General features: G+C 43.3%; 1 protein-coding gene across 2 annotated transcripts in view; it reads right to left on the reverse strand.

Moving 5' to 3' along the window:
- Positions 1 to 345: 345 nt before the first annotated feature.
- COLEC11 (collectin subfamily member 11) overlaps positions 346 to 25,029 on the reverse strand; it is a 35,900-nt gene continuing 11,216 nt past the window's right edge. Inside the window, exons 3-7 of one of the 2 annotated variants that reach the window (XM_060234309.1) lie at positions 20,134 to 20,205; positions 4,471 to 4,542; positions 2,635 to 2,688; positions 1,076 to 1,171; positions 346 to 928 (exon numbers count right to left, since the gene is read on the reverse strand). In XM_060234309.1, coding sequence (XP_060090292.1) covers positions 519 to 928; positions 1,076 to 1,171; positions 2,635 to 2,688; positions 4,471 to 4,542; positions 20,134 to 20,205 — 704 coding nt within the window. In that variant the 3' untranslated portion in view covers positions 346 to 518. The remainder of the gene's footprint in view (positions 929 to 1,075; positions 1,172 to 2,634; positions 2,689 to 4,470; positions 4,543 to 20,133; positions 20,206 to 25,029) is intronic. The other variant, XM_060234318.1, reaches the window with a different exon arrangement.

Here is a 25,029-nt window from a genome sequence, read left to right on the forward strand (position 1 = left end):
CCAGCTGTTGGAAACAAAGACACTGGATAGATGGACCATTGGTCTGTACTAGCATGGTTCTTCTTCTGTTCATGATGGAGAACAGGGAGGTGCTTTTGATGCTCCACTACACAAAAAAAGAATGCTGCTGGATAACCGTATGAACTATAGCTTTAGTTTTAAAGAATAATGCTGACTATTTACAAAAAGAGACAGCAAAACTGGCACATCAAAAAATGGGGTGACTGAAGGACTGAAGACCATCAGCTGAGATAAGGACAATCTGGGTTGTTTTGTCCAGACCAATATGAGAAACGTAACTGGAAAATTAGGTCCTCATAAACAAGGATCTGACTTGCATACATAGAAATCCAAGTGAAGTTTATATCACTTTGCATTACAGAATATTTTTTGCTGCTCCTTGTTATTCATGTTATGCTTGGGTATGCAAAATGTTACCTAGTGCAGAAATATACCCTGGCTTACGCCCAGGTTTAATTCAAAAACAGAGCGCACAATAGGGGGAAACTCAAACATTTTTACACATTTTCTTTGTCAAATTCACAAACAAAATACATTGTAATATGACAGGCAACATCATTCCACCCGCCTGAAGCTATCATTTCTACACAGTCCTCCTCGTCATAAGCATTATTTGGCTCGCCAGTGCTCCATTTATTGAAGGTCTGCATGGGGGATCGGTCAGAATACACAAAGTTACCCTCCTTCTCTAGGTCGTTAATACCGATGAAAACCCGGCTGAGGCCTGCTTGATTGATGTACGAAGCAATAAAGGCATTGGTGTTTTCATCCTTGGGCATGCTCAGTGTCCCTCCTCTTCCTTGGCAATAGAGCTGCGCATCCATGTACCTCTTCTCTTCTTTCACCAGCAAGTAGATCTTATTATCTGTCTCACGCACACCAGCGACAGCTGCGGGGGAGGGCAGTGCTGAAAAGTGAGCACTCGCATTTCTATAAACCAACTTAATGCATACCACACAGGGACAGACACATCAATCAGCTGTAAAGCAGCCAGCCTCTTTTAAGCTCGGCTTTTACAAAAGAGGAGGAGGAGACTTGTATGGTCAATTCTCACCTTTTTTAATGAACTTTAACTCTGTTGTCAGCATGGTCACTTGGTTATCCATTTTACCAATGGCTGTACGGAGCTGGCCACATTCACAAGGAATGCCTGCAGAAATCAGTACGTTTATATGACCATGTGCATAATGAATCAAGTAAAATGCCATTTTGCATTTGCTGAAAGTCACCCAGAACAGTGCATGTTGCACAACTGCCCCATAAAAATTAGATCTCCCTGCAAACCCTTTGGAGAAGACCCGTGCTGTTCAGCTGTGGTTATTGAATCCCCCAAGAGCAGGCTGAATTTTTTTTTGTATATTTTGTACGTATTTATTGTGATAGAATAAATTCTGCTTTTGATCCCACCTAGAATTTCCATGGATATAAGTGGAGGTATACACATTTGCGCCTCACACAGCACTCCAAAATGCCCCCCCAAATGCTGCTTCTGGGGGCAGGATGACACCCCCCCTCCTCCAGGAACACCTTGGAGATGGAGCAATGTAAGCTACAGTTTGGGGCCTCAGACTGAGGGGCCTCTAAATGCTAAAAGCAACTGCTACATCATTTTTGATAATTTTATCAAGCTTCTGACCTTAACATCCAGCCTTCTCGTGAGGGGAGGGTGGAGGACTGGGGAATCAAACACACACACCATTGCACCTGTGTAGGTTCTGGGCAGGATCCAAGACTCTGATGCATCTTCCAAAAAAACTTCACCAGTGGTCATGCACTGCCCTCAGGCTCAAACGTCTTATCTTGCTTGGCCCCTCACTATAACAGGGCCGGATCTAGGGGAGGCAGAGGAGGGTGCTTGCATTGGGCGCCAGCAGAGGTGGGGCGCCAAATTGAGTATGGAGTCCATTGTATTCTATGGGACCATAAGATAGAATGGCCCATAAGGGGGTGTCATTTTTAATTTTGCCCCTCCCTCAAAAAACATGTAGATCCGGTCCTGTGCTATAACGTATTGGTCCCTGTGGTGGCAACACAAAAAGTACTCATTTCTATACCATTCTGTGGTAAAAATAGAACTACATTGGTATCCTTTTAATGGAAAGTTCCTAAATGCTCCTGCAACTGGCTCTGTAGCACTGACTCTGAGAAGATCAGTAATTTATCATAAAGCTGAGGTAAGTGTACCCTACAAGGATCACTCAAGGGCTAAGAGTTGAAAACGCTTCTTGAAGAATGAACAAAAGAAGCAGAGTCATGTTTTCCGGGTGCCATCTTGAAAAGTTCAAACATTAAACATGTGCTAACTGCAGTTTCACTTGAATGTGTGAAACTGCCAACATTTAAAAAGAGTTAGGATTTGAGTCTTGTTTAAAAAGGAGGAAATTTTAAAAAGCTGGGGTGTCAACCCAGGTCTCAAACATTTCCAAGGAGTTTCTAGATGCTGAAATATGATGCCAAAATCACATAACCACTATGCAAAAAGAGAACCTATTATTCTGTCCTCAAAGAGAATTAAACACATTCATACACAACATCAGGTGCTGACTTTAATGCATCAACACAGACACCTCACACGCACATACCGATGTTCCTTTCATAATGCTCTAGGCTTACCTGGCTCTCCATTAGGACCAGGGGGGCCTACATCTCCATTATCCCCCTTTTCACCTGAAAAACGGGGGAAATAAAATGATTCTTGGTTCTCCATTACTCCAAACAGTGTGCCAGGATACTGTGCTTACTGGACTGGGGAAGTAATAATCAATGCAGTCAAGCTAATATAATTCCATATAAATCAGTTTTAGGACCAGAGTGCAATTCATTAGAATCAATGGGTAGAAACAATACCTTCATACCAATTCTACTGAGACACAGTGCAACTTTTCAGATGCACAAAACAAACGCAAGGCTTCAGTAATGGGGTGATTAAATTAGTTAGTCAAGGCATGCTTGCAGTTTGGACCCAGACCAAAATGCCATGGGTAGTCTAAACTATTTCTAAAGTAGCCCTCATCAATGAGGGGCTCTATGTGTGTGCAAGAATCTGTATATAGCTTCATGTTACAATTAACCACGCATTGACAAGGGAACTGCGCCCTGATCTGGGTAGCCCAGGCAAGCCTGATCTCATCAGATCTCAGAAGCTAAGCAGGGTCAATTGTGGTTAGTACTTGGATGAGAGACCTCCTTGAAGTCCGGAGGAAAGAGGCAGACTCTAGTCAGCCACCTCTGACTATTCTCCTGGCCCCAGATGGGGTCAGTCACCAGAGGTCAATAAGACTTCCAAGTACAAGCACATACATGCACACACAAATATATATGCACACACAAAATACAAAAGAAGACAAGAAGAAGAAGATATTGGATTTATATCCTGCCCTCCACTCCGAAGAGTCTCAGAGCAGTCACAATCTCCTCTACCTCCCCCCCCCCCCACAACAAACACCCTGTGAGGTAGGTGAGGCTGAGAGTGCTTTTACAGCAGCTGCCCTTTCAAGGACAGCTTCTATGAAAGCTATGGCTGACCCAAAGCCATCTCAGCAGGTGCAAGTGGAGAAGTGGGGAATCAAACCCAGTTCTCCCAGATAAGAGTCCGCACACTTAACCACTACACCAAACTTGCTACACCAAACTTGCAAGGGAATTGTGCAAATTTACCAGGCTCCACCAGAAAACTTGTACTGTTTAGCAGATCACAAAATCAGGGATTTTTATATATAATTTCCTGATCCAAAATACCTTGGTTTATATACTCATCAAGAGCTGTTGGTAAAGCACAGAATTATATCATAATACTTTATCCAAAACATAATCCCTTTGTAGGTACTGATGTAATATGTGGTAGCTAACTTAACTGGGGGTGATTCCACACTCACGTTGGTCCGGGGAGAACTTCCATTTTGGGGCGGAGCAAGCTGGCGATTTCGCACCAGTTGCTCTGCGCCGGCATTTTGCGCAGGGCAAACCCACGATTTGCCCCGCTGTAGTGTAAACCTGTTTTTTCAGGTTTACAGTGCAGCGGGGCAAATCGCGGGTTTGCCCCGCACAAAATGCCGGCGTGGAGCAACTGGTGCGAAATCGCCAGCTTGCTCCGCCCCAAAACGAAAGCCTGCCCCAGACCAACGTGAGTGAGACTAAATAAAAGAATTCAAACAGAGCATCTTACCAAAGTAAGAAGCAGCTCTGGTGGATCAGCCCATCTAGTCCAGCATCCTGTTTCACACAGTGGCCAACCACCAGTTGTTGCTCTTTCATCTTCCCAACCCAGCCATATGTAAAAGATGCACGTGTTCATTTATTTATAATCTCAGCAATTTTGGAAGGGAATACAATTTTATTAGTCACCTGACAGAAATTGAGCCTTAAAACAATCTGCATATTTTTTTTCATATTTAACAAATTAAGTCCAATTTAAAGCTTAACATACATTTGAAAAAAGGTGTGAAATACCTTTTGAACCAATTGGGCCAATTTTTCCATGCCGACCTATGCTTCCCTTTTCTCCTTTCTCCCCCATTTCTCCTATGATCACAAAGAAATCAAAGACAAATGAAAAGCACAAACATTATTTTAGCCTCCCTCTCCCTCCCCCCATTTATATCCCCAGGACAATTTTCTTGTCAATGTCCGTCTGTGAAATCTAAAAATGATTTTTCCCTGTTTTCCAATATGCAAGACTTTGGATTCCAAGACATTAGATCCATCCTAAACAATAGAGCAAAGGAAGAATATTTTACTGCACTGGCTCTGAATCAGGATTGCAGTGAAATTTTATCAAGATTTGGGGATAATTTAAAAATCATTAAAGTTTTAAATGTGGATGCAGTTTTTCACAAAGCAAAAATACTGGCAAGATAGAAACAGGAAAGGTGGAAGAATAGATGGTCAATGTCACCAGCTATTTTAATCATCTGTCAAATCTGATGCCAAATTTGGGAGATCATATGCCAGTTTCAGAGATCTAGTACTGAGTTTTAATGAGGAATCGTGAGCCTGAATATTTAATTTTGAATATTTTATTTCATAATTTATATTCCAGGGAGCATATTTCAAGCTAAAATTTTAATACAGAATTTATTCCAGTACTTGTTTGGTTGACCATCAGGGGAAGCATCATTTGTCCTCAGGACCAAATTAAAAAAACAGTTTAGTACAATACTCACATAAGACTGATGCCAGTGAAACACTGACTTTCTGAAACTAAAAAGATAAAGTTAGCCCCCCGTGCAAGCACCAGTTGTTTCCGACTCTGGGGTGACGTTGCTTTCACACTGTTTTCATGGCAGACTTTTTACGGGGTGGTTTGTCATTGCCTTCCCCAGTCATCTACACTTTTCCCCCCAGCAAGCTGGGTACTCATTTTACCGACCCTGGAAGAATGGAAGGCTGAGTCAACCTTGAGCTGGCTACCTGAACCCAGCTTTCATCGGGATCGAACTCAGGTCGTGAGCAGAGCTTGGACTGCAGTACTGCAGCTTACCACCCTGCACCATAGGCTACTGACTTGCATATCTATAGCAAACACTGGATTCCTTTTCCTCCTTCCTTTCCTCTCTGGTGCAAGTAGCTTCCTTTCTCATTTTGGTTGTTCACATACCATATGTTTAGTCAAGCATGGGTGTAATGCAAAGTGAGTTTCAGCTTTCTCCTAGGCTTTCCAAAACCTGTTTTCCTGCAGTGGTTTTTGAAAGATCACAGCAAAGCTGGGGTAGATGCCATCTGGACATAGATGCCATCTATGCCTCTTTCCTGATCCCACCTACACCAGGGACATTTCCCCTGCCTCAGTCTCCTGCAGTGGCCACTGACCCCACCCCCCAAACCAGAGAGTTTGCTCAGTTTTTTTAATTTAAAAAGGTCTGTATATATACACACTTAAGTGATATGTCAATAACCCCTTTAGGCCTCTAGTGGCACAGAAGGGGGGGGGGGTGGCTGCTGCAGGGGACTGAAGTGTGTGTGGGGGGACCTGTCCTCTGAATACTCTGTTGCCACTGAAACAGCCTTAGCATTTTTAGCAGCAATGAAGTACCCTTTGTCTGCCTTAACCAAGGTTTAGTGCTCTGTTTGCATGGATAGAAGCTGGCATTAACTATCTTAACCAGGGTTTGTGCTGCAGTATAAGACCTGGGCTACATTCACAAGAGTTGGTGTGATTGTCTGTCAGTTCCCACATACAGAGAGTCATGATACAGCAGGGTAATCCATTTTCCCACCATTGTTGGTTTTGTTTCCACTTTGCAATGGATGTGCACCAGATGGCCGCCTCCCCTGTGTCAGGCAACCATCTTGATTCTCCACCCAGCTTTTCGTCTTCTTATTTTGGCATGCATTTGTGCTGCTGCTATGGAATATCTCAAAGCTGATTTTTTTTTTTTAAGTCAATCTTTGAACAGCCCAGCTATGGAAGAATGTAATGCCCCACTCTCCATGCTTGCCTGCCTTTAATGAATTATTCCTCTCTACTTTTGGGTAATGTTTGTACATTGGGAAAGATAATGAAGACAGTCCCTCTTCTCCTTCCTGATTAATGAATGAATTAGTTCCTCACTAAGTTGTACAAGACAATGGGGCCAGTAAATTCCCCCTCCCTAATGAATTCTTTTTTTCCTAGGTTACAGCTACATTCAGCTCTCACCCTGCAAATTCACCTCACCCAATTCTGTTGAATAATCTCTCCATTCTAGGCCAAACTAGATGTGACTGTGTCCTCTTGTCTGACACAGGAACACTGCTGCCATTTGAAAGCCTAAAATGGGCAATTTAAAAATGCTGCAAGGGCGGAATTCTGATTGGGCCCACAGCGTGGTGGAACAAGGTGCTTGTTTGCTGATTGACATTGTTGCCTTCATAGCTCCACAATGAAAGGGGACTTTAAAAGGGAGGCCAGGGATTCAAAGAACCTGATAGACCAGGGATGGCCAAACTTGTTTAATATAACAGCCACATAGAATAAACATCAGATGTTTGAGAGCCGCAAGACATGAACATCGGATATTTGAGAGCCACGGAAGGAAGGAAGGAAGGAAGGAAGGAAGGAAGGAAGGAAGGAAGGAAGAGAGGCAACTAGATGGGAATGAGAGGTAGAAAGAAAGCAACTTTAATTTTAAATGCATTCTCCAAGCTGCCAGCTTGCTTAGGTTGGAGAAGTGATTTATGGAGAGAAATAGCTTCTCCAAGCTGGCTGACAGGGTGGTGAGAGCTTCGAGAGTCACACAATATGTGGGAAAGAGCCACATGTGGCTCCCGAGCCACAGTTTGGCCACCCCTGTGATAGACAGAGCATTATTATATTAACGATATATCAATTGCCAATTTTTTTAAAAAAAGCACTTCCATAGTGGAGAACATGATTGCCAACATGGATGTGGGAATGATGGGGAAATCCCTGGTGGAGGAAGCATCACAATTCTGTAAGGAAGAGCTGGGGGTGGGGACAAAATTTCCCAATAGGTAGCATCCAATAGGTAGTAGGGGAAAACATCACATGCATAAGTGACCTAAAAAGAGATCTGGCTAGTTTTAACCATGGTGTTCTAAATTGTGGTTAAGGCCAACGGTGGCAAGACAAGAGGAATTCACTCGGTAGAGGAAACCTTTGTTCCCAGGGTTGGCTTCCAGTTTGCAAAAATGGTTTGTAGGGGAGGGAGCATGAGTCTACACCGGACCATACAGACTGAAAAATAAGACCACCACCTAGGAAGGAAAAAAAGATGGTGACATGAGTAAGAAAACACACTGGTCTTTTATATGAAGAACTACTCCAGATGAAATCTATATAGGAGAGAAAACCACGTGTTTAGGGTGCAACAAATTGGATCCACCATGCAATCAATACAGAAAGTTGCCTCAACAATACCCTAAAGCAGGGCTTTTTTGGTAGTAGGAACTCCTTGTAAGCTCTTGGAGGACTGGCTACAACATGGTGTGGCCTAATATGCAAAGGAGTTCCTGCTACCAAAAAAACCCTGACCTGAAGGATCATTCCATCCCAGAGCACAAACATCAAAGACTAACATTACCACAACTCCCACTGAAGTTTACAGGCAGCACACACTCACAAAATAGGTCTGGGACTGCAGCCATTGTGCTGTACAACTCATGCTTCTTCCTTACCTTTGAGGCCCACACCATGTTAATGAGAAACGTGCAACACCCTTCAACATGCCCTCCAGAAGATGTCACAAAATGAATATTGGAAACTCACAGCAGGAGCCAGAAAGGTTTCTTTCTGTTTTAATGACAATGCCATACAGCACTTTGCAACAGAGTTGTGGTTAAATGAGCCACTTCAAAAACGGGTAGCCTCAGCAAGTTTTAATGAAAAAGAAATAGGCACATTACAGTCCAGATAAGATATAAATATTGTCAACAATACTTTGACTGCCTCTTTCATCATTTGCCCAGCCTTTTTATGACGCATACGCCAGGGTTTGTCAAAGGAGGTCAGATCCATTCTGTGAATGGCTTTAAGAAATGTTATTGTTGCAAAATATACAATGTAAGCTGAAAAAATGAAAAACACAGATTATCATTTATGTGTAAAATCCTAAGAACGACCCTCTATAAAACATATCGCTGCTTAAGATTTTCCCTATGTGGGCAGTGGGACACCTCTGGAGTATTTAGGACGGAGTATCTAGATAACACGATGCCCAATCTCAGCAAGATTTGTCTGGCTCCTATATTTCCCCCCTTTGAGCTGAATTTAAAATAAGCCTACTATAAGCCATCTCCAAAGGCAAATTGTGGAATGGCTGCAGGCGAAGCATCCATCTGCGTACTCCTCCTGAGCCCACTATGAAGAGAGGGGAAGATTTCTTCCCCCCATGCAGCCTTTATAAAGGGCTGTTTTCTTCTCATGGAAAGGGAAAAGAATGAGGAGGAGGGTTCCGGGCCACTGCATCTGTGCTTTTGAGCAGGCATGATGGAGAAAATGGAGATGGGGGTGGGGAAGCAATGGTTGCAGTGAACAAAGCAGAACAGGTGTGCACATACAGTGTTCCCACCACACTGCTATCATGGCTGGGGCGTATTTTTGCAGCCCCACGTAGAATCATCAGCTTTGTCCAAGTTACAAAGGAGGCCTGATGAGAACCTCCACATAATTGGAACACCTCAGGTTGGCTGTAGCACCTGCAAATTCAGCTATGTGTTAACATCAGTCAGGAAGCCTCATTCCACACCTACCCCTTCTTCTTCCTCTCTAATGCTGCATGAAAAATCATCCTGGTGGCTGAATGCAATCCAATGAGTAGTTCACAGGACCTGGCAAAACCAAAAGTCGTTATAGGTATCTGGAGACTTCTGACTGTACACAGGCTTTGTTCAAGACTCCTGCGGGCCTTAGGTCTAGCTGGAGAAATAATGTTCAGAATGGCTCTAGACTACAAAAATGCACTAAAAACAATGTTAACAATCTTTATACGGCATGCACCATAGTATGTTTGTCTCCTATTTGGCAGAAATGGCTGAGGCAGACAGTTTTAAAAGTAACTCATTTAGCCACAGTTCTGCTGTTAAAGTGCTATAACATTGTCATTAAAACTGGAAGACTTCTTGCTATAAGTATCTAAAATTTGTTTTGCAGCATTTTCCAGGGAGGCACATCCAAGATTTCCTCACTAAGTATGATACACAGCAGTCGTCCTGAATAAATACCAAGAGCAACAAGTTCATGAGTCGACACTTGGGAACCAGATTTGCCCGCAGCGCACAAATTTGCAGAAAAATCTGGTCATTTTATCACCAACTGACCTAACATGAGATGTATGTACCTGTTGCCAGTTAGAGGTGCATGTAGGCGAACAGGAGTTCTTCTGACAGGTGTAGCCCCATTGTCATTACACCCCCATGGCATCTGGCTGTGAAAAAGGTTCAACCTGCAATAGGATTGAACATCAATGGGCTACCAGCTGAACTGATCCATGCAAGATTTACTGCCAAGTCTTTTCTGAGAACAATCCCCATTCCCTGGCAAAAAGAAAAGAACATCCTGCATGAATTCTGTGCAATCTGCAAGTCTGCACAAAGCAGTACTGCAGTCCTAAACTCTGCTCACGACCTGAGTTCGATCCCAGCGGAAGCTGGGTTCAGGTAGCCGGCTCGAGGTTGACTCAGCCTTCCATCCTTCAGAGGTCGGTAAAATGAGTACCCAGTTTGCTGGGGGGAAAGTGTAGATGACTGGGGAAGGCAATGACAAACCACCCCGTAAAAAGTCTGCCATGAAAACGTTGTGAAAGCAACATCACCCCAGAGTCGGAAATGACTGGTACTTGTACAGGGAACTACCTTTACCTTTTTATACCAAATTGCAAACATGTATGATTCCTTCATGGTCAACAATAAAGAAATTATTTGATTCTATGAATTCTGCATCCTTGAGGCTTGCCTGATTCCTTCATAAACACCATCATAAAGCAACTGGAGCAAGACCTTGTTACACATGAATGTGCCCCGAGAGTACTCTGCTGCCAGTGTCGGACATACAGTAGTAATTGAGAGAGGTGGGGGAGAGAGGGAGGAAGAAATTATCCATCCCTCTGCCCTGTAACAACCTTCACTAGGAACAATAGGTTGCTGCTGGTACCTAGGCAAAAGGAGGTGAAGATGCTACACTGCCAAAGGGAAGGAATCCTGCAGAGGACCCCAATGCTAGAGGAAATTCAGCTTGCTGGTCCATTATAGAATACAGCACTCTATGTATATTCCTCTAGGAAACACTGCCTGTGCACCATGATAGCTAAGTAACCTTCCTGGTAGCTAGTAGCACTGCTTTCTCACTCGCTGCTCAGCAGGAAATATAGCCCTTTTGTGCCTGAGGGGAACAGCAGTGAGGGAGTGCGTTTGTTTGTAGAGCTCCCTCCTCTCCAATTCCTCAGTACTTGAAATGGTTCACCTGCTGCACAGGTTGATCTGCTACTGCCCATTTGTATTTCCTTACCCTTCATTTTTTGCTGAAGAGGAGAACCTTTGACTTAGTAACGTCGATGTTGATGTCTAAACCCTCACTGGAGCAGTACTCCACAAAAGAACCTATAAGCTTGCAAAGGCCAACCACAGATCTTGACAGGAGAGCAGTATTGCATGCATACGGGAGACAGGGCATTTCGGCATTAGCCAGGCAAGGTTAATGAAATTCATCTCTGGAAATATGAGGATTTAAATAATTAAGGTACAAATTAAACAACTCTGGGGCAAGGACACATCCTTGCTTAACTCCTTTGCTCAGTGGAATAGCCCTAGTTACTTCACTGGATGAGCTACATCTCACTTGGGCTGTAGCCTCCTCATATAGTTGTTTGACCAAAAATAGGAGATGCTTGTCAATAGATGACTTATTCAGTTTGTCCCATAGCCTTTGCCTAGTCAAAGGCTGTTCCGAGGTCCATGAAGGCAGCAGATAGGAGGCTGAAGTTAGTTCCTTATTCGCAGTTCTTTATTCATTCCTTCTTGAAGGGGACAGTGTCCCGAGCGTGGGGATGTGTCACTTGGGGTGGTCCAAACATTGTTTTGGGGTACAGCCTGGCCCCAGCGTCTGCCTCTTTGAGTGTCCTGGGGGCACTTTGTTCTGGAGCAGCTGGCATGAGAACCGCTCATTGGACCATGAAGCAGCACATGTCTTCTCGAAGGGCAGAGTCCACCGAATGTGGGGGAGTATGATATATGGGAGTCCAGACCTTATTTTGGGGTTCAGAGCTTTCAAACTCTCTTCAGTGTTTTTGGTTGTATTCACAAATAAGGAATGAATAAGAAACTGCGAATAAGGAACCCACTTCAGCCTCCTGCAGCAGCTAGCAATCCTCCTCTCCAATAATACCTGTTTGTCACAGCACAAGAATGTTGCCCATCCATTTTGAGCAGCACTTTGAAAACCATGTGGTTTGTTACCAGTGGCTTTCTCTGAGGAGACTGAAATTGGTTCCCTATTCCCAGTTCCTTATTCATTCCTTAGGAGGCTGAAGTTGGTTCCCTATTCCCAGTTCCTTGTGACTTATTTGTGAATTCAACCCAAAACACTCAGGAGAGTTTGAAAGCTCTGAACCCCAAAATAAGGTCTGGTGGTCTACCATATATCATACATCCCCTGCTCAGGGGATTCTTCCCTTCTAGGGAACGCGTGCTGGCTCCTGGTTCAAAGAGCAGAAACCAGCAAATTCTCCTCATTGTTTGTGGTTGAATTCACAAATAAGGAAGGAATAAGGAACTGGGAATAAAGAATCAACTCCAGCCTCCTCTTTCTCTGTGAAAATGAGGGTTGTGGCTGTTACCATTGATCTGAAGCCTGTTATGTGTATACCTTTTCCCTCAGCTGCTCACCCACATCTAGACAAACCTCTAACATTTCCATGCTAAGGGGGCACAGTAACACAAGAGGATCCTCACTTGGGTTCAAGAGGTTTAGTGGGCAGCAGGACATAAGGAATTTGAGGCTATGTTTAATTTGGCAAAAGATTCTGCTTTGCAAGAAATACCTTTTAGGAAGGAATTAGAAGAAGGAGAGGAAGGTAGTTCACCAGATGAGAGTTTAATTACTCAAACAGCAACTGGAAATGAAGGGGTTAGAATGACAGAATCAGGTTAGAGGTCTGAAACCCTGGACCTTCTCCTAGTGGTCTAATAAATTCTTTTCACACAGCTGTGTCTGAAGTTAAACAGGCCCATATCTAGTGCATAAATACAACATTTATATATAAACACAATTAATTTGCTCCCTGTGACTTAACATCCTTTCTTGTAAACACTGCACGGCACAGAACATTTATCAATAGTGGCCGGCACAAAGCAGCCCGGGTGCCCCCAACTCACACATGATGTGTAGACTTATCAGAGCAGCCAGGAAGCCCATGTCATCGTTGCCCCAGGCTCACAACAAGAACTCTTTGGCTTTGAGTTTTTCTCATGCACTGGGCCTCCCTCTCTGCCATTCCTGAACAACTTCCAGCACATACTTTAGAAGACTTTCTCTATGTAACTTTCTGATTCAAGGAGATTATGGGCTGATTCATATTACAGAATTTCTGCATGAACCACTCTTTGGAACAGGAACCAGCACATGTCCCCTAGATGGGGACAGTCCCCTGAACATTTATGTGCAGGAAATCACATGCAAATATTGTGTAGGTGGTCAACTGCACACTAGCTGCACCCTTTTAACATGCCCAAGCAAAACACATCTGCTATGCATGATCAGGGCTAGCCCAAGGCTTCTTGGTGTTCTAGGCAGCCCATGACTTTGGAGCCCCCCTCTGCTATGACTCTGATGTACACAGAACTTCTGAGAGTCTCCAGTGCAGTAACTTAGGCATGCACAAGACTATGCAGGCAAGAGCCACACTGCCGGGGCTGACCTGAAGCCGGCAGCCACCTGCTCTTCTGTCTTCCCTCCCTCCCACAGAAGGGCTAACAGTGGGCTGGGGAAGTAATCCTGAATCCCTGAGCTACCATTGATCATGTAGAGTCCCTGGGTGGTGCTAGGGCTGGGGTTGATGGCACCACCTGGGGCTGCTATTGGCTGCAGTTGACCCAGCTCAGGTTGGAACGCATCCTTAAGCCAGGAGGCTGAAGTTGGTTCCTTATTCCCAGTTTTTTATTCATTACTTTTAAGCCTCTTTTGGTGGAGCCTTGCCCTGGCCCTTAGGCAGTTACCTGGGTCTGTTTGATGGATGGGCCAGCTCTGTGAATACTTATTGCATACAAACATGACAGAAATTTTAGATGCGTAATGTGGCCCAGCCTCTAGCTCCATCATCAGGAAACCGATGGTCAAAGTGACAAAGAAATTTGTGATACCTTAAAGACTCACACATTTATTGTGAGGCCAGAGCCCATTTCATCCAATGCATCTGACAAAGTGGTCTTGGTTTAAAAAGGTAAAGGTAGTTCCCTGTGCAAGCACCAGTCATTTCTGACTCTGGGGTGACGTTGCTTTCACAACGTTTTCACGGCAGACTTTTTATGGGGTGGTTTGCCATTGCCTTCCCCAGTCATCTACACTTTTCCCCCAGCAAGCTGGGTACTCATTTTACTGTCCTCGGAAGGATGAAAGGCTGAGTCAACCTTGAGCCAGCTACCTGAACCCAGCTCCCATCGGGATCGAACTCAGGTCGTGAGCAGAGCGTAGGACTGCAGTACTGCATTTTTACCACTCTGCGCCACGAGGCTCTTAGTGGTCTTGGTTAATGCCACAATAGATGTGTTAGTCTTTATGGTGCTACAAAACTCCCTGGATGGAAAAGAACAACACAGCTACCTCTTTGAATAATTCCATCAAGTCGTGTAAAGTGTAACCACTTTAAAACAACAACTCACTTTTCTGATCTCTCTCCGTAATGGTGCTTTCAGAAAATTGACTTGTACAGAGTGCTAGATCACCCCTACCCCACAACACACACAACCCACAATATCACAGAAGTATCTCCCATTACAAATGCTGTTAGCCAGAAAGGACTTGCAGAATTCCAATAGGAAGCAGAGCTACCATGAGACAATGAAGGGGAGGGAATCATGTATTCTATCCTGTATGTACTCCTGCTGGTCATCACATAACTATTAGAAGTAACAACAAAAATACTAAATGAATAGCAGTGAAAGGTTTCATATGACATGGAGTACCTACTGTGTTATGAGAATTCACAGGCACTGTGCCAGGCAGATGCACAAACTAATTATACCGAGAATCCCAGCACAGTTTGAACTACCCTGGAAAACCACAGAATCCTCAGTCATCTTTCTGCCAACAATAGAGATGTGAAGTTTTCCTCGATTCTTTCCACCTCCCAACGCACCTTGCACACCAAGCTAGGGAAATGACCATGTCCTCTTTCCTTTAGTTGCTTTGCTATGCTGTATTTTCCATCCAGTCACCAGAAAGGGAGAGGCACAAAACAGTAAGTGTTCCAGCCCTTTTCCTTCTGTAAATAAATACTGCAGCAAGGAGAGCACAGCATCCCACCAGCCTTCCTTGCCTGATCATTGCCTGGAGAAAACTGGGAGGTACTGGAGAAAAGTCATTGGTGGATGCCTTTACTGGGCCAAGAAGAAATTAAACCTTCCAGTATCATTCCAGCTGCAAAGACAACTGTGCAAGCGGAAGGCATCAGTAATTTGCAAGATACACACCTTTCGCCTTCCAGCCATGCACATCACATTTTCCCAGATACTAATATGGTGTCTAGTAGGGAAAGCATTATAAGCTTAGGTGGGTTGATTTGTTTTGGACTAGAAGGCAGTCTTGATAAATACTCTCCATGTACATTGAGATCAGGGCTGCATCCACGCATCATTGGGTATTGTGCTTTCATTGTACTATAGTAACCATTCGCACCTGGATTATTCTGTGCATACAAGTGAATCCACTTGTTACTGAGTGACTGCTATAGCACAATGACTGCCCAATGCCCAATGATGCGTAGATGCAGGACTCTCTCCCTTCGAGCTCAAGCCACATTTTAGAATGGTGAGATGTAATTTACACTTGCTGGCACTTTGTCATGTGAGACACCCCATAACTATTACCTCAGTGCAGATTGTGCTAATTTGGCACCCACCTGCCCTGGGAGATTAACAAGACAGCACACATATTGAAGCTGGGTTCATGTATTTACAGGGGAAATACCTCACTGTATTTGCAGGAAAGTTTCCCAGAAACTTGAACAAATGGTTACTGGTTTTCCCAGAGGGAGATCAAAGTACTGAGTGGCCCTTGTTAGGCCTCCTGGAGCTAGGAGATGGCAGTTGATGAGTACTGATTCATGAGGGCTTCCAGGTACTATGGATATGCTAACAGGGGTGGAGGTGCCAAAAGGGGAAGCCAGTCCCAGGGATGAAAGAGGGATCATAAAAAGTGGGGTGCTGTTTTCCTGAGAATAGATCCAAATAGGCAGCCGTGTTGGTCTGAAGTAGTAGAACAAAATAGGAGTAAATTTCACCTTTAAGACCAACTTAGTTTTATTCAGAACGTAAGCTTTTGTGTGCACGTACACTTCTTCAGACAAGGAATGAGGTACAGTAAGCAGAGACACATATAGCTGGTGGAGTTTGGAATGCCAAGTGGTACAAAGTTAAAAACCAACAGCAGAATAGAAAAATTAACAAATTCAGAAAACCTTTGATCTGGGTTGAATTAGCGTGGGAAACCATAAAACAGTAACATGTCAGAATGTGAGAATGCCTGTTATTTAATTATTCTATTGCTAATAAACCTGGGTCAAAAAGAAATGCCTTCTTTTTGACCCAGGTTTATTAGCAATAGAATAATTAACAGGCATTCTCACATTCTGACATGTTACTGTTTTATGGTTTCCCACGCTAATTCAACCCAGATCAAAGGTTTTCTGAATTTGTTAATTTTTCTGTTCTGCTGTTGGTTTTTAACTTTGTACCACTTGGCATTCCAAACTCCACCAGCTATATGTGTCTCTGCTTACTGTACCTCATTCCTCGTCTGAAGAAGTGTGCGTGCACACAAAAGCTTATGTTCTGAATAAAACTAAGTAAGTCTTAAAAGTGCAATTGACTCCTATTTTGTTTTCCTGAGAAATCCGTTGTCATAAAATATGCATTGCCTTTAGGTGGAAGAGATTTGCCAGCAATTCAGTTCCTGGGTTCACTTCCAGATATTTTTTTTTCCAGGCTTGTTTTCTGCTTGGTTCCTTGTGGAGTCATTTTTAGGCCAGGCAGTGTGTTAGATTTAATATCTATTTGGAGTGACTTTATATGAAGGGTGTCTGGGCTTGCTTTCTCTCCAGGTGCCAACTACTCAGCTTTAGGGGAGAGCTGACTGCTAACACTTCCCATATAGCTAGCTAGGATCCAGACATCTTGATATAAGATGATTGCTTTGGGATATCTTGGCTCTTCTGACTGTAAGAAGATGGATGGGGAATTTGCTATAGAAGAAGCCCAGTTAGCCAGGAAAGACAGCTTTGGAAGGTGGACTCTATGGCATTATACCCTGCTGAGCATCCTTCCCTCCTCAAACTCTGCATTCCTCAGGCACCGCTCCAGGAATTTCTTAAGTCAATGCAGCAAACCTATTCCCTAGCTAAATGTCACTAAAGAGTAATGTTTAGATATGAGTCCAGTGGCAACACAAGAGACCACAAGAGTTCCACAGTATAAGTTTTCGAGAGTCAAAGCTCACTTCGTCAGCCATGAGTCAGAATGGAGATCTGAGTCTTTTATCCCAGTCAGAAGGTGGGAGAGGGGTTGCAAAGAATGCTTGTAAAGGATGCAAAGGTACAATACATATTGTAATCAACTTGATTAGAGCAGAGGAGAAATTCTTGGGGGGCTGAAAATTAGCATCTAGTGAGTTAGGAATCCAATGTTGTTGTTCAGCTTTGGGCAGGTCCATTGTTCTGAACTTGTGAATGAATTCAGTCTCACCTTGTAGGAGTAACAGTGATTCACACAACCCAAAGTCTTCATGTGGCCACCACGGGGACTTTGTATAAGGTGGATGTCTGGAGTTCTGTGCTTCTCAGACACGTGCAGACCCCATTCCAATGGAGACCACAGCACCCAGGAAGAAGCAGCTACAGCCTTATCCGCTGCACTCTCTTCACATCCTGGAATGACCCTGGGGACACTTGCTGGGACACTGGCTCTGTGAAGAAATGCATTTTGCCCTGGGAGGTTTGAAATGAGCAAATCCTCCATTCTTTTTTTCCAGTTTGGTGTAGTGGTTAAGTGTGCGGACTCTTATCTGGGAAACCGGGTTTGATTCCCCACTCCTCCACTTGCACCTGCTAGCATGGCCTTGGGTCAGCCATAGCCCTGGCAGAGGTTGTCCTTGAAAGGGCAGCTGCTGTGAGAGCCCTCTCCAGCCCCACCCAGCTCACAGGGTGTCTGTTGTGGGGGAGGAAGGTAAAGGAGATTGTGAGCCGCTCTGAGACTCTTCGGAGTGGAGGGCGGGATAGAAATCCAATATCATCTTCTTCTTCTTCTCTCTGGACAGAGCACAGCCAGGAAGGGGGAAGTCAGCCTGAATGCTTACCTTTATACATATCTTAATAGCTCTAGCAGGAGAGACAATGGGATGGTCTCTCCCCCTCATCCCTTCAAGCAGGAAACAGGTTTGGAGGACTCTAAACTAGTGGGGCGCCAAGAAAAAGTTCCAGGAAGAAGCTCTAGGAAGCGCTTCTGTGACTTGGCCAGTGGGAGAGGAAGCAGGAACTCATTGCAGGAGGAAGGAGCTATCTTTTTTCTTGGGTGCTGCATGTGTCCATGAGCAGACACAGACATCTCCCACAGGAAGGCAGCCATTGACCATGTGCTCACCTCAAGACCTGGTATAGGCTTCAAGGTAAAGACAACACTGCAGGGATCTATAACATCCTAAGCTAAAGGAGTCTGTCCTGTTTTAACATCTGATAGGGAAAGTATAGAAACATGGACAGAGGATTTTTGTTTTACCCATTTCTTTTGGTTTCGTTGCTCAATTTGGTGCTATGCTTTAAAAGTATGCTTGCAAACATTTTCTTTTTAATAAATACTTCCGAACTTTTCATGCTGGGAGTGGTTTTCTGTACCACAGAGACCTCCACTGTCTCAGATACACTATTTTAAAAGGAGCACCAGGGGGATGACAGGCAGTTGGCAAGTGGCCATTCTTTTATGGATGTGCAAGGCAGAAAAATGTCCCTGTGGTGACCAGACACACACACAGAGGCAATGCCTAGGAGGCAAAGCCTCAGAACCCAGAGGCAAGGCCTCAGAAATTGAAAGGGAAGCTGGGACTCCTGGCCCCTCCCACTGGGTAATTCGTGAAAAAAATCAGGTGGTGGTCATGGTTACCAGAGAGAGAGAAAAGCCTCTCCAGGTGTGAGAAAAAACCAAGAAGGTAGGGTGAAAATGAAACCTGCAGGCCAGAGCATGCTTGTAAAGGATGTTCTGCCTCAGGCTCCCTAGGGAAAATTTCAGGATCTGAAAACAGCATGGGATAGAAACCTGGATTAAAGTTTACCAGGCACAAGATGGTCTAATTTAAGTGATTCTTGAAGGCACCAAGTGTGGTTTAATCTTCATTCAAATTACAAAACCAAGAATACTGGAGAGTTACAGCTAACATTACAGCAAACCCAGCCTTTCTGCTACCACCACAACTTGTATTTTCACTGCTTCAGTACTGATTTTAGCCCAGGAAGATGTCAGCTAGTTAAATTTTGCTTGATCCAACTAGTGCATTTGGATGAGTAGCAATCAATGTGAGAATCAGTATAGTCCTTGTGTGATTTTCAGGGGTCATGCTTGCTGATTCCATGTGCCTTACAAGCAAGACATCCACCTAGAGGATGTCCCACTCCCAATAAGTGACTTCAGCAGTGAGGAACACTATATGGACTGGTGGCAGAGCAGACAACGGGCAATGAAGCAGCATGCCAGAGGATCCAAAATTAGGATGTTCTGTCAAGGCTCCCCCCCGCCCCGCCCACCACACCAATTCTCTCTTATGTTTACTGTACCACTACTTATTTTTAGCCACTAAGAGAACAAACAGTAGTAGATCGAAGTGTCATAAGGCATTGTAGTATATTCTTGTACCCATCACTGCAAATCTTAGTCAAAGCACAACCAGAATAGCCAAACAAGTTGTTCCAAATTAAGCACACTGTAACAAATTACTTGCAACTTTCCTGTACATCTTGCATTAAAATGCCTAGTAATTATACTGGAGTTTCAACACAGGTCTACAGGTTTGCATGTATAATACAATACAGCCTGAAAGTTTTACATAAGACAGGGTTCCCCAACCCTTTTGAGCCTGTGGGCACCTTTGGAAATCTAACACAGAGTGGTTGGTACAGCCACAAAATGGCTGCCAAGGGAGGCAGAGCCTACCAGAAAATGGCTCCTGCAGCTTTCTTTCAGGCACACTGTGAAGATCCTTGGGTCTGGCAGCAGCTGTTGACTAAGCAACATTTTTGAAAATCTGCCTTGCTGGTCAAAAGCCCCACCTTGTCCGGTCCACTTTTTAAAAACACTTTGAAAGGTGTTGGCAGGCATCTTGCCATTGAGGACCTTGGTATAAGATATTACTAGCATCCACTCATCATTGGACTATATTAAGTGATATAGTTTGTGAAGAGTAATCTCGCTTTAAAAACTTACCTTTTTCTCCTGGAGGCCCCACTCTTCCTGGGCGGCCTGGTGCTCCTTTCTCCCCCTTTTCTCCAGCTTCCCCTATTTTATTGTGAAAAAATAAAATTATCTGTTCAAAGAAGCATATCAATTTGTAGCTAATATTATGATCAGCACCACAGTTAGCTCTGCCTTTCAGAAGTGTGTAAATCTTTTAAAAGTATAAAGAGAATCCATTGAGGCCAGCATTCAGAGACGCTTCTGTTCCTCATAAGGAGACTAGAAATGGCAGCCTCTCTTTATTTGCTTTCTGCATTCAGAATTTAGAGATCTGGTGTTTATGTATTTCATTTATACCCCACTTTTCTCCCCCATGGGACCCAAAGAAGCTTACAGCATTTTCCTCCATTTCAACCTCACAGCAACCCTTTGAGGTAGGTTAAAATGAGAAAGTGTGACCAAAGGTCACTCAGCAGTCTTCACTGGCAGAGTGCGGATTCAAACCTAGTCAGAATGACTAACCATTACATCACACTGGCTTTTGTGGGGTGGTTGCTGTTGAATAGCAGCAAGCAGCCGGGCTTAGGGGAGTCATTCAAGTCTGGTAGTAGAAAGTCATCGTTACCAGTGATTCTTCTCTTAAGGGTCAAAATAACCCTAGAAAGCCTCACCACCTTTTACTGACAGAAACCAAAGCTTGAAGGTGAGCAACACTATTATGGTTGCCTTGCAATATTATTGGAGGTAGATTATCCCCCAACCTACTTTCTTAGATTTCAGAATTTTCTGCAAACCTGAGGTTTTTCTTAGGTTTGCAGAAAGATTTGTCTTGTCTGTACATGCCCCCATTCTCTGGATTTAAATCTCAACTGATGAAGTCATGTTGAGCATGAGATATATTGACACTTATATCTCATGAATTTGTGTAATCCTTTTAATAAATGGTCATTTCCACGTATTATGCTAGTAAATCCTGTAAGTTATATACTGTGTGATAAAAAAAAATCTGTCATGAATCATCTGACAATCAATTTCATTAGCTGTTCTACAGCCACACAAAAGAGAAAGTTTCCACTTTCCATTCTCTCAATGACATTCAGAAACCTATCTCTATCCTACTGGTTGTAAAGAGTGGTTTTAACTGCAATGAGTCTTCCCCTGACCAAATGGTGACAAAGGAAAGTTTATTACTTTTGTGTCTTCCCAACATTAGCCTAATCACAGATTAATTTTGAGTGGCTACTATTTCCACAGTGACATTAACCTATGGTTGTATTCAAATACATCAAAGTTTAGTGTGTGAGATAACCCTGCCAACAAATGCAGCATTCTTTCTTTCCCTTTCCTCCATGAGAGAATGAACGCTAACCAGGTTCCTGTTGAAACAGTGCAAGTGGAACAGCAGAGTGGAGATTTCCTAATTTTCTTGTATAAGGATTGCAGTAGGTTTGCTGGAATAGGGGAAATGTTTGCTGGAATAGGGGAAACTTGTCTTTCACAGGAGCTGATGAATCATTTTTCATGTTTTATTGTACTGGACAACTGGGCTGTAATAAATTTGCACGAATTTAAAATGTTAGTAATATCCACTGACATTGACATGTGTAATGATCCCTTCTCCCACTATGTGTGTCCTAACAGCAGTGTAATCAGGACCATATTCAATATGTTAATAGAAAATTAGCTCTGTGGGGAAACACTTCTTTGCTGTGAACACCAGGTACTTTGCATTTGCTCAATAATCTCAATTTTACAGTTTATAATATTTTAAAAATGAGAGACAGATTTATCCACAGGAAAAAGATTCAAATGATAATTAGGAGTAGGTCTCTACCTGTATCTGCGTACACCCTGTAATGCAAGCACAGGAAGGGAACAGAGAGGAGAGGAAGAATTGGGAAAAGAATGGATATGAGAAGAACATCAATATATGCTGATACAAGCAGTTTGATTCCGACTCCCTATTAGGGCTTCCAGCAGTTGGTACATGACAACTAAAATACTGTACCATATTTCACATCAATATCCTCCACCTGCTGGAAGGCTTGTAGAGAGGAAGGGAGTTATATCCACTGCTAGTAGTAGAAAAATAATTAGGTTTTTTTTTGGGGGGGGGGGGAATGTATATGAATCCTGTCCCACCCAAACCAGAATTAGCTCTTTTAGACTTTTGGCAAGACAAAAAAATTCCACAAATTTGCATGGAATTGATTCCATATCTATTAGCAGCAGCTAAAATGGCTATTGCCATAAAGTGGAAACACCCCAACCCACTTCAACAACATCTTTGGTATGCCAAAATATGGGAGATGTTCACAATGGATAAAAATCACTATCACACCCTTCAACGAATTTAGTTGTAAGGTGAACATCTTAAATAAATGCTTGCCTTTTCTTGAAACTTCATTCAGCCAAGGTTCAATTGTAAGATCCTTGATTCCTCCACATTATTATGATTGAATTAATTATATCTGAATGCCTTTATTGCTTTTTTGTGTTCTCATTCACTTATGTGAGCTGTATATCACTGTTAAACTACAGGAAGAATATACACTGTATTTTTGATAGATTATTGTTATTGTACTGCCTTGCTTTAAGTTTCAGTTAAAAAATCTGGTTGTTATATATAAATTTTATTTTTTTTTTAAATTAAAGGAATCCCAACAGTGTGTTGGCAAGCACTCTAGGCTGGGTCCTATGGTCTTCACCACAGAGACTATGGCAAAATCCTAGAGAGTCACTATGCTGAAGCTGTTTTTTCTCAAGTTCCTCAATTCCTTGGGGGACGGCAAATCAGGGCTTCAGGTTGGTAATTCTCCACCCCAGATGGTTAAATTGGGACTGCGTTCTGTCCAGATCCACAAATGTATTATTCCAAGATACTTGAATAGTGTCTCTACTTCTCAAAGCTGACGTGTATGTGGGGCAGAAATCAGGTTGCCAAACTGAGCCTGGAAACCAGCAGGAGGATGGGAGGTGGGGACATGTGGGGGCATGTGACATTCCTATGTCACTTCCAGGTACAACATTAGGAACTGCCCAGAACTCTAAGGTAAAACAATAGAGTAGCTGGTGATTCCTAGAGATACCCATTCACCTGGGTTGTACCCAGAAGATACATACCAGCACAGAGAATATAAGAACATAAGAGAAGCCATGTTGGATCAGGCCAACAGCCCATCCAGTTCAACACTCTGTGTCACACAGTGGCCAAAAAACCAGGTGCCATCAGGAGGTCCATCAGTGGGGCCAGAACAGTAGAGGCCCTCCCACTGTTCCCCACCCCAGAAGCACCAAAAATACAGAGCATCACTGCCCCAGACAGAGTTCCAACAATACACTGTGACTAATAGCCACTGATGGACCTCTGTTCCAGAGGCCAGTGACCATTTTTAACATTTTTTTACTGCGGCTGGCAACAGAGAGGATCAGCAGATGGCCCGGCAACCCTAAGAACAAATGAATCTATTTTATTTTGACTTTCCTGGAGTTTTTGTTGGTTTTTGTTTTGTTTTCCTCTTCTATTTTTTACATAGAACATGGAATTCAAAAGTTGTGATAAATTTAACAAATGGCTGTGATGCACAAAGAAAATGAAAGTGCTCCCCCACTGAATTCATTTGCAATTAACATGTAGCAATTGTGCTGTTAACACTACAGCTGAAAACACTTGCCCTCAGAGCTGGATGGCGTATTATAAATCACTGTGGGTGCCAATATTTAACACAAAGAAGCATCACATGTTGCATATAAATACTAGTGGACCTTATTAACCTTTCGTATCAACACACTTGTAGCTGCAGGTTACAACTCAATAGCAAAAAAAAAGCCCAATCAATTAAGAGGGGAATGGCAATGGACAGCTAGGGGTCCCTCAGAACCTGATGAACTTTTGGGAAGGGTGAAAAACCCAAGAGGGTTTGTAGAACTTTCTGTTTCAAATAACAAGCCACTCCATCCAACAAACCTGTTTTTGCTGTCGTTTGATGTAGCAATATTGTTGACCCCCAGGGAGACATTCAGGCACCACCACAGAACTATACTGGGATTCACAAAGCTTGAAGGAGCATCTGTGTTTACCCGTGGTTTCAATTTGATTTTTTAAAAACCTTCATGGCAAGCTTATTCAAATGTGCTCACCATACCCATGATCAATCACAACAAATAAAAGACAAATCTATCTCAAGTCAGTACAGAATTCAGCTTTAGAGAACCTTCCTGTAAGGGAATATATAGGGAATGCACTACTTTCTGTAAAGTATACTCCTGTAAAGGGAGTAAGAGGTGCCCTCAGTAATGTGCAACTGGAGTTGACGTTGCCTTCAGTGAATGTAGCCTCAGTTACACGAAGGGCCCTTAAGTGCGAGATGATTCCCTTGTTCAATTATGCTATGCCCTGGTCAGAAGCACCTCAGTGACAGCTCCCAGCAGAAGACATATGATTGCTCTGAAGTACCAAGACTCAAATCTGCACAGAAATTAAGGACATGAGCTGGATTCCAGCCAACAGATGAAAGACTCTAAATCTCATTAGCACTCCTCTAAACTAGCTGCCTAGCCCCCTGGCAGTTTAGATCAGGCGCTGATAGCTTTTTTAGAGATTTTGCATTAGCTTTGGCCTTCACAGGCCATTTTGTGCATCACTGAATTTGTTCATCAATCTCCCTCACTATAATGATTATAGCTTCTAATTAGGCAGGATATACAGAAACATGAACAGATCTGGGATTCCCCCTCCCTTCAGGCTTCCATCTTTTTTGTTTTATATCTCTGTGTCCCTGATTACTTGATAAAAATGAGATTATTGCTGTAACTCATTAAACAGCAAGGCTTGTACGTGGCAATATTCATCATTCTTAGCATTTATATGGCATATTCTATAAGAGGATTCCCCCCTACTCAAAATATAAGCTTCCTGCCCAGACA

This window comes from Heteronotia binoei, chromosome 1 (assembly GCF_032191835.1).
Source record: "Heteronotia binoei isolate CCM8104 ecotype False Entrance Well chromosome 1, APGP_CSIRO_Hbin_v1, whole genome shotgun sequence".
Lineage (NCBI taxonomy): Eukaryota > Metazoa > Chordata > Lepidosauria > Squamata > Gekkonidae > Heteronotia > Heteronotia binoei.